At 35.8% G+C, this 10,640-nt stretch overlaps 1 protein-coding gene across 1 annotated transcript; it reads left to right on the top strand.

Moving 5' to 3' along the window:
* Positions 1-619: 619 nt before the first annotated feature.
* tspan31 (tetraspanin 31) lies at positions 620-10,281 on the top strand. The gene is made up of 6 exons (XM_084427174.1): positions 620-811; positions 4,537-4,704; positions 4,838-4,918; positions 5,023-5,163; positions 7,573-7,683; positions 8,583-10,281. Exons 1-6 carry the CDS (start codon positions 749-751, stop codon positions 8,655-8,657), a joined length of 639 nt encoding a protein of 212 aa, XP_084283300.1. The 5' UTR covers positions 620-748; the 3' UTR covers positions 8,658-10,281.
* Positions 10,282-10,640: the final 359 nt, after the last annotated feature.

Here is a 10,640-nt window from a genome sequence, read left to right as displayed (position 1 = left end):
GACACTTCCTTGATTTAAAAAGATGTTAAGATTAGAAAGGGAAGAAAGAGTTTTTTACACTCTCGCTGTTGTTTGTAAAAATCTTAATATAGCAGGTTTTATTTCAATAAAAAAATTATGTTTAAATTGTATGCTTTGGACATTCCTACAAACAAAGCACATGAGTGAAAGTTCTGCCGCTAGAGGGTCTGCGGCTCCGGTTGACGTCACCGGCTAGCTCAGCCCAGGTGATGGGAACCATAGACAGGATGGGAACCGATTTCCGCGAATCAGTTCTTTTGAAAAGTCATTTCGAAGAATCAATTAGAAACGATTCAGTGATTCATTTCTTTCATGACCCAAATTCGTCATCATCACGTTGACGTTAATTCCAAAAACGTTTATGTTTTTTTTTACGTTTCATTTGAGGTTCATTAACAAGGCTATCTATTGTGAATTCATGTGTCTTAGTTTGTTGCAGCCGTGATTCATCTCATGAAACATAGTTATTTATTATAACCAAAAAAAAAAAAAAAATGTACATTGGCATTAAACAAGATTCATTCAGTTGCTGACTGAATGATTCAGTTCAGTCGGTGTTGTGAACCGGTTTCATTGATTCGACTGAAATGAACGATTCGTTCACGAATCGGACATCGCTAATGCTCACCACAAGAGAAGAAGAGCAGTTTATAGCATACTCACATCAGCGAAAACAACATCAGCAGCACATCATTTCATCTCACCGGTAAATGCCTGAAGATTCAACATGGTTTGCGGAGGATTTACGTGCTCGAAAAACGCCCTCTGTTCGCTAAATGTAGTTTATATGGTGAGTCGCACGTACATGAATATATAGCTCAGTTAGCCTGTTAGCAACGGCTAATCCTGGAAAAAAATACTTAACATTTAGTTCTACATTTATACTGGATATAAGGCGTGTTATGGACTTTTTTCCTTAATATTTACTCTCTTGGTCTCTATTATTGCTTGGTCGTTGGTGAGGTCTTTTATTTATTGCTAACAATAACGTTAACGTTAGATGAATCAGCTAGCTAACGTTACTTTTCGTCATAGGCTGTAACTTACTAGTTAAATAAAATCTTGTTTTGCTGTGATAGTGAAAGAAAACATCGGTTTTATATGTTAATATTAAGATTTTTTTGTAGTTTGTTTTTTGTAGGCTCTCCTTAATGATGTTTCGCCATCCAGTGTTGCATAATCGTCCCTATGTTTGTGTAATCTATTTTTCATTAACTCGTTTTGTTTACTTTATGGATAAAGTGTATTTTTGAGTTATATAAAATATTTGTGTATTTATGTCTATTTCACGACTGATTAGCCTGATAGCTCTGAAAGACTTTGGTCTGGCAGCTTCATGCATGTATCTGTCAAAACTCAAATGCCATTTCAGATTCTGTTGATTTAATGTTCATGCTTGCTTAATATGATACACACAGTACTGAGTCACCGATCACGTATCTACAATGCCTCTGACTCACATGTGTGATGACAATACTGGGTTAAGATCACAGTGGCACAGTCACACTCACACTCAGCCAAAAATAAAGGACTTTGCATTCAGCCAGAGCTGTAAATGAGAAGTGCTAAATGACTTTGGGTGGTGTAGTGTAGTGGTTCAAGATCTGTGCTAGTAACCCAAAGGTTAAAACCCTTTAAGGTAAAGACACTTAACCTCAGGTTACTTCACAGGGGCTGCTTTTGGTTTAAGTGTGCTGTACGTCAAGGTTTTTTAGTCTTTTAGATGTCACAGAGCCCCAGATATGATCAGCCTTGTGCTAGGGACCCCATTCTAAATTTTAAAAGATAGCTATATATTTTCATGTATAAAGAACCAATTTATACTGTGAAGTTGTTGGGGTTTTTTTTGTAAAAATGTGTAAAATAGCCTATTATTTATGACAAATATTATTGTTACATTATAAAAAAATTCTATTCACTATAGTACTGTACTGTACTGTTAGATCATTTACATTTCTCTCTATCTTTACATTTTTGTTTGTTTGTTTCACTAATTTATTTTATATATATTTTTGGATTAATTTGTTGTTTTACGTTTTATATATTTTTGTTCCTAGCAGACCAAATTTATAGTATGAAAAATTAATATTATAAACATGCAAAATATTATTTTGACTAATTCATGTCTGTTATGTAACATTATTACATTTATTTCTACTCACTATAGTGCTGTGCTGTTAAATTATTTATATTTTGTTCTTTCTTTTGTTCTTATTTCTTTCCTTTCTTTAAATTTATTTATTTAGTTTGTTTTACTAATTTTTTTAAATCTTATTTTTATTTATTAATTAATTTTTTTTACATTATATGATCTCTATTTTTTTTTCTACAGACCCCCTTGTATTCCCTAGCAGACCCAATTTATACTGTGAAAATTAATATTATAAACATGTAAAATATTATTTTGACTATTTAATTTCTATGACTATTCTTTGACTATTTCATTTATTTTTTGACTAATTTATTTATTTTGTTTAATCTCTTATTTTTATTTATCAATTAATTAATTTTTTTACATTTGATCTCAAAGATTTTCCCATGGACCCCGTAGTATTCCCTAGCAGACCCAATTTATACTGTTACAAATTTATATTATGTATGTGTTTTATTATTTGGAAAATATTTAGAATATAATTTCCATTGTTACATTTACATGTTCTCGACTCGTAGTACTGTACTGTTAGATTTTACTTAATGTATTTATTAATATTTACTTTATTTATTTGTTTAATCTTATTTTCATTTATTTTTTTACAGTTTTACTCTTAAGTTTTCCACGGGCTCCCTAGAATACCATTGTGGACCCCGGTTTGAAAACCCTTCTGTACTTTACAATGAAGTAAAATCATTCATTAAATATGCAGTTTGCACAGAAGCCATCACTCAGACCATTTTGTGGTGTATTTGACTTGGTTTTGGTTCACAATGTTCTCCATAATGTCATAATCGTACCCCTCATGCTGGCATTTAAGGAAGGGACTGTGTGTACACTGTGTACATTGTTCGGCATTGGGTTTGGCCCGTGATGTGCTGCCCATGTGCTGCTGTTTGGTAAATATGTTGCTCTCTGGACCTGCAATCTTGAACCTGCTGCCCTTTGCTTTGGGTTTTATAGATTCCAGGCAAACCCTTGAACTGTAGATTGACACTAGTCGCAGTTTAGCTTGTAGAAATGAAGTGAAGTAGAAATGCTTACTTTAGAAGCGTAACAACATTTGACTTGTTTCATGTTGCTGTCACAGTAGTTGTAATGAATTGAAACACCATATTAGGTAGTCTGAGGCATACAAAACTGTAGACATCACTTAAAGTCAACATGAAGTCAACTTTGACCATATTTACTGGTCTGATTGTGAATGCATTATCGGAGCATTACGGAGTAAAACATTTGTCATCTTAATTTTTTTAATCCTCCTCTCCAACTACCTGTCATATGGAGACCACGCCCAGCTTGCATTCGGTTAACATGATAATATGGTGCTGGTATTCATGACTACATTATCTGTGGACAAAAAGCATTTTTTTTCCATTGATGACCATTCATAAGTTGCCATCAGTTCTTGCCAAATAATTTTTGCAAGCAACAAATGAATTTATTTTGTCTTGCCAGTGTACATTTTTATTTATTTATTTGGTTATTCTTTTTGTTTGGTCTGGTTTTATTTATTATTTTTAATCAATTGTAGGTTAACCTTTTAAAGGTGCAGTGTGTGATTTCTAGCGGTATCTAGTGGTGAGGTTACGAATTGCAACCACCAGAAGTTACGGTGGCCGACAGGACGTCGTCGTCTGAGACAGCAGAGAGTAGGCAGTTCAGTTTCTTTTCAAAGATAAATGAAGAAATTATGTTTACTTTATTATTCAGTAAAACGATATGTTGTTGTGAATATAATTGTTACTTGTTCATCATTGTGTTAGTGTTTTATTCGCTAGCTTCTTTGCATGAAGAACAACATGCATGACGAAATGCGTTTGTCCGTTTAGGGCCACTGTAGAAACATGTCGGCACAAAATGGCGCATTTCAATGTAAGAGGACCCGCGGTGTATGTAGATAGAAATAGCTCATATACAAACATAACGGTTCATTATGTAAGGTCTTTATACACCACTGAAAACATAGTTATGTGTATTATATTGCATTTCTGTCTACAGATCCTCCTAAATATTACACAATGCACTTTTAACTTACAATTGTGAGTTAAATTAAAAATGTATAAAAAATGAAATAAATTAACTGAATTAAAATGAAAGTTAATTGTAAAACACTTATATGTCTTGCCAGTGTACTATTTTTATTGTACTTTGTTTTGTTTTGTTTAATTAAATTTTTGTTTTATTTAAAAAATCAAATCTATGGATAAAATCAAAAATCAAAATGTCACATTATGGAAGTAAAATGGGTTTTGAATGCCATTTCATGTTGACTTTAAGCGCAATATAGTGTTATTTCTGACATTGTAAATGGTTTGTACTGTTGTGACGTGTTTCTGATTGGTCTCTTGTTTCATCCTCAGCTGGTGGGTCTTCTGTTGATTGTCGTAGCAGCATGGGGCAAAGGCTTTGGCATCGTCTCCAGCATCCACATCATTGGCGGCGTGATTGCCGTGGGCTTCTTTCTGCTTCTGATCTCCATTGTGGGGCTCATTGGAGCCGTCCACCATCACCAAGTCATGCTTTTCTTTGTATCCTTTAGTAACCTTGTACTGCGTGCTTTTTGTAGTTCTATGCCCATAAAAATGGTGTTAGAATTGTAAATATTTTAATAGTTCTCCCATCCGAATGTTAAGTCCTTGACCACAAATGCTTTTTTTACAGTACATGGTAATTCTCTTCATCGTCTTCCTCTTCCAGTTTGGAGTTTCCTGTTCTTGCCTGGCCATGAACCAGGGTCAGCAGGTAGGCCTAATTCATTTTAAAGCACACTTGTTGTTTTTGCACAATTGTTTGTTGAGAAACTGAGAGTGATTCATGGTTTTTGTCATGTCCCATTACCAAAACAGGAGAAGCTGCTGAACTCGTCCTGGAGAATAATGAGTAACGATACAAGGATAAGTCTTGAGAAAAAACTGGACTGCTGTGGCCTGTTCAACAACACTCTTCACCAGACAGATTTTGTGTCTGACTTAAACCTCTGTGATTCCGTAAGAATACCTCCTTTGTCTTCTTCTTTTTTGTCTTTCTACCACTTTTTTGGATAGATAAAGTTGAGAGAGGACAGGATTTTGAGAAAAGGGAGATGCGATGAGCATGAGTCACAAAAAAAAAGTCATCTGATCTTAAGTCATGTCAGAAAGATTGTATTTACGAGTTGAATGCACATGAACGCCATCACAATGTCGTTAATACGAGTGGGAAGCTCAGGATTTTCTTGTTTTCTAAGTTGATTCTTAGCAAAAAGCACTTTGTTCTTTCAAAATATGTGCTTATTAATGTGTAATTACTTCTACCAACTAATCAAGTATTCTCGTAAGTGTAGAATCTGCCATTTAGAATACATACGACTGAGTCGCTCGAATGGCGGCAGCCATGTTGCGCCTCCATCTTGAAAATACATTAGCCAAAGAGGGACATACCTGGAAATTCAAGCTTGGCCTTTCGCGTTTTTGCACTCAGTGGCACCGTGACGAATGCGAGGGGGAGATTACTCGCGACTGCCGGCAGATTTGAAATAATACGGCCACCGTAGGAGTTAAAACGCCCTCGGAATGGGAGGGGCTAGAAAGTAATGTTCAGTTGGTAGTCATAAACAATTTCACCGCTAGATGGGAGAAAATCCTACACAGTGTAGCTTTAAGCACCGATGTTTACAAGTTGGGGGTGGGTCAGTGAGAAACATGGCAGAATGCCACAATACTTAGAGAGAGTTCACCCAAAAATGAAAATTATCCCATGATTTACTCACCCTCAAGTCTCCTTAGGTGTATATGACTTTCTACTTTCAGACAAACACAATTGGAGTTATATATATAAAAAAAACTTTGCTCTTCCAAGCTTTATAATGGTAGAGAATGGCGCTCCTGATTTTGAAATCCAAAAAAGTGCATCCATCCATCATAAAAGTAATCCATACGGCACCAAGGGGTTAATAAAGGCCCTCTGATGCGAAACGGTGCGTTTTTGTAAGCAAAATATGCATATTTAAAACTTTATAAACTAAAATAACTAGCTTCCTGCAGATGGCCTACGCTAGTCGACTTGCGCTAAAAGAGTAACTTCTGATGCGATGTATGACATAGGAGTAGCGTAAGCTTTGACGCCGTTCAAACAAATAGGGCTGGGCAACAAAGTCAAGCATATATTAAAATCCTCTGATATTAATCTTAAAAAATTCTCGTTTTAGACTTCTAACTCGTGGCCGGTGTTTTGTTTTGCTCTATCCTCTGCGCTTCTGCATTCATCCATGCATCATGTCAGAGGTTACTCTTTTGGCGTAAGTCTATTTGAGGAGGCCATCTGCCGGAAGCTAGTTATTTTAGTTTATAAAAAACTTTACAAAAACTTTTTGTACGTTTATTTTTCTTACAAAAACGTTTCACTTCAGAAGGCCTTTATTAAGAAAGTCATATACACCTCGGATGGCTTGCGGGTCAGTAAATCATGGGATCATTTTTGGGTGAACTAACCCTAAAGGTATTTAGCGTTGATATTGTCAGGCTTTTCTATTTACAACGAAGTAAGCAAGAGTTAACTGCATAAAATATGAGAACATTGTAATATAACAACAAAATATGCTAACGATAAAGTTTACAGTGGCTTCATAAATTAATTAAAAACATAAAAAAGCAAAACACATCTGATGCACATTCTTGTTCTTTATTTTCTCGAAGTATAGAGTTAAAAACCTTACTGTATTTTTGTGTAGTCAATTAAGTGTACACCGCCATCTTACTCCGACAGAAATGACTTGAACGCACCTGGCGTCGTAAACACGACTTCCCGCCTCGTAAATATGAACTTCCCATGAGGACTTGAACGCACCATTATTCTAGCGAAGAACTGTCACTTAAGCCCAAAGTATACTTTGGGTTTCGGCGTTCTGCGACGCTCCACGTGACATCATTTTCGTCATTGTGATGTACTGTGCAGTAGCCGAAAAAGAGCGCGGTACAAATAGTGATACAAAACAGTAAACACAACCTTATCCTCCATAATCCTTTTGGTTCTTGTTCTAAACTTGTGAAGGATCCGCTACTTTACTTCTATCCATCCTTACACGACTCTGCCGTCTGGTAGAGTATAAAAAAGCAATTGTACTTCGCATACGTGTAGAACTTGTGCGTCCCTGCTCATCCGTGGTTGAGTAAACTGTGTGGACACAAGACAGAGCAGAATGCGGAAAATGAAGTGAACCCGGGCCTTTAGACAGGATAGAAATGGTCTGACCCAACAGTTAAAGGGTCCAACTACTGTTTTGTTTTTGTTTTTTTGTTCTGAGATGAACAGTGAATGGACCATTTATATGTGATGATGACCTGTAGCCTGGATGATGGATGTTGAGGTAACCAAATGTGAAAAATGAGAGAAGAACACCCTGCTTTCTTTTCCCGCAGCCATGTGTAGGAAAGAAATCCTGCCTCACCTGCGGTGAAAAGATGCTCCAACATTCATCAGAAGCTCTGAAGATCCTGGGAGGAGTCGGCCTCTTTTTCAGCTTCACAGAGGTTAGTTCAGATCACATGCTGTGTGGGCCGCATGTGAATGCCACAGAAAACTGGAGATCTGGACTTCTTTTGTATCCTGTTTTTCCGAGGTCTGGGCATGTTAGTTAGAGAATAAAGCTTGTTGAAATAAATAGTTATTGATCATAAGTAAGTTGTAATTAAGAAAGTGGCATCCTACAAAAAAATCATTAGAAGGGTAAAATACTGTACATAAAAAGTATCAATTACACATCTAAATTCTAAAGCTCATCCTTCATTCTTCATTTTAGTTTATTTTCTATTTTTATTTCAGTTTTAGATTTTTTTTTCTTGTAATTTAATTGTATCTCAACTTTATTTTATTTCAGTAAGTTGCCAAGGTTTCGTTTAAGTTAATGCTACTCATCTAATATTTGTTTTATTTTGCTTCAGCTTTATTTTTACTAAAATATTATTAAACATTATTTTTATCTTTATATTTATTTTATAACAATTAACAAAATTGTTTCTTTATTTCTAATAACACATTTTTTAAATAGTTTTAGTTAATACTAACACACAAACATACTAACAAACATATTAACTAAAACTATAAAAATAAATGTGTGTGTATATACAGGTGTGTATATGTGTGTGGGTGTATATATATATATATATACACATACATACATACACACACATATATTTAAATAATGTTAGAATATATATATAATGTTACTGAATATATATATTTATTGAACATTGAACACTGATCTCTTTATAATATTTCTGATATATAAATAAGTCACTTCCAGTCATGCATTTGTGTTAATTTGTCTGTAATGATAAAATCATTTTATCACATTGACTTTTTCTCATTATAGTTACATATTATACTCTAGTACTGTACTTATAATATTTTGTCCCCCTTTTTTCCTCAGATCTTAGGAGTTTGGCTGGCCATGCGCTACAGGAACCAAAAGGACCCGAGAGCGAACCCCAGTGCTTTCTTATAGTCTCTCAGACCGTCTGTCCTAAACTACGTTTAGTGTAGTCCAGCTATTCCAGTTCCCTTTTGCACAGGTAGAGTGGAGCGCACCAAGAGACATTGCAAGCATTATACACAGAACACAACCGCAGATCCCCGACACCGCGTTCAGATCACACGAGCTAACGCACCACACTCCACATACAAACACATCCATTTTGATGATAAATCTGACCCATTTTCCACACAAGGTCTGCAGAGGGCTAATTTAAACCAGCAGGAGGAGGGGTCATGTATGATAGGATGCTCGTTCTGGCACTCCCCCCCCATCCTTGATGTGAGAAGCTCTTCCTGTTCTGTGTATGCAAATCGAAAATCTGCAATGTAAAAGCCATCGATGTTCATAGCCTCAGAATAGTTTCCTGTGACATGGTCAGCTCACTTATGGACACATAACCAGGTATGTAGTGCTGAAAGTTATCCCACATAAACTATATTAATGTTTAGTATCAGTCAGGGTGAAATTCTGTCGCGTATCTCCCAGGAAAACAGCATCCAGGTCTGCCTTGAATGAGTGCAGACCTGATGAACACCGGTGTTTTGTGCAATGCTTTATGGAATCCGTCTCAATGAGGTGACCTGTCCAGCCAATGGGGTGTTAGTTTAGGAATTAGACGTAGAACGTGAATATTTAAAAAGTAAAATTGAAAACTTGTGTAACTGAGCCATGTGAATAGGAGGATTTACCCTGCCGACGGACTGCAGCCTTCCTGTTGTACATAGTCTTTACAGTGACAGGGTCGACGTTCACTGATTTACCGCTTCTTTTCCATCCTTATTTAAAACACAGAGACCCTACCGCCTCAACCGGGTCTCGCTGTTCTCACTGGACTTTTTAAGTTCTCCATTTCCTTTGAAGCTTAGTATTACTCAAAGATATAATGTTTTAAAATCGTATGCATTGTTTTGTGGATGTTTGTGTTGAAATAATCTCGGCGTGCCATCTATTTGCAATCATATATCGCTTCTTTTTTTAAAAGTACTAACCGCACTAGGTCCATAATTCTAGCACTGAATAATGTGCCATTTCAATTCATTCAATTCAATTCTATTTTGTGTTTTGCCAAATCTCTTTCTCTCTCTCGTTTTTTTGTTGCGTTTCTAATTTTTTCTTGTTTTGCGCTAAAAGTGTTAAGTTGCCATTTAATTTGTGTGTTTTTTTTTGCAATGTTGAACATTGTTATTGAAGTAGATAGATCATTTGAAATAGCTTATGCGCACATGCATATGTAGATTCCATATGTCCAATATGTTCTGTGTTAATTTGCTTACTCATATTAATAGAGGAACATATTGGCTAATACTCAGTCTTAACCACTTTGGTTTCCACCCCGCATGATCGAGAAAATGGGAACACTGAACCATCACTCAGCACAGCTCAAATGTGTTCTGCTTCACTTGGTCTCATGGTATTATGAGTGATTCACTGATGAATTTTGAAGAGGTGAAATCAATGTCTGTGCTATAATAGTTATTTATTGCCATTGTGAGAAGGCCACAGTACCCGACTCAGTGAGCTGTAAGCACCCTTTTCCCTGGATTTGCCTTGTATTTTTGAAACTGACTTTTCCAATTAAATATTCTAAGATCAATACCTGTGCAATTCTTTTTTCTTCTTCTTCATGCATTCATCTTGAGTTGTGTTTCTCAACTGGTTTTGCTTCCAAACCCGAGATTTTACATTGACCAGTTGGCGACCCAACATAATACCAAACCTGTATTTCAGGGCCATTTAAGGCCCTTTAAACGTCTTAAATTCAGTTGTATCAAATTTAAATGGCCTTTATGTAATCATTTTCATGTATTAATCACCTCTTAGTTGTCGATGTGTGAACAGCTTGTAACTAAACAAGACTTACATGATTTTTATGTGAAGAAAATCCAAAGGACGTGAAGTTTACACTCCCGAGAGCCTCCGTTTTACGACATATGAAACGAATGCTTATACAAT

Source organism: Rutilus rutilus (genome assembly GCF_951802725.1).
Source record: "Rutilus rutilus genome assembly, chromosome: 13".
Taxonomy (NCBI): Eukaryota; Metazoa; Chordata; class Actinopteri; order Cypriniformes; family Leuciscidae; genus Rutilus; species Rutilus rutilus.
This window is presented reverse-complemented; position numbering and strand designations above follow the sequence as displayed.

What these genes read in the sequence shown, in the direction of transcription:
- tspan31 (XM_084427174.1), top strand. Translation starts at nt 749, where the DNA reads ATGGTTTGCGGAGGATTTACGTGCTCGAAAAACGCCCTCTGTTCGCTA. An exon ending in ACCAAGTCATGCTTTTCTTT is followed by an intron (nt 4,705 to 4,837) that starts GTATCCTTTAGT and finishes CTTTTTTTACAG; the next exon opens with TACATGGTAATTCTCTTCAT. An exon ending in CCATGAACCAGGGTCAGCAG is followed by an intron (nt 4,919 to 5,022) that starts GTAGGCCTAATT and finishes TTACCAAAACAG; the next exon opens with GAGAAGCTGCTGAACTCGTC.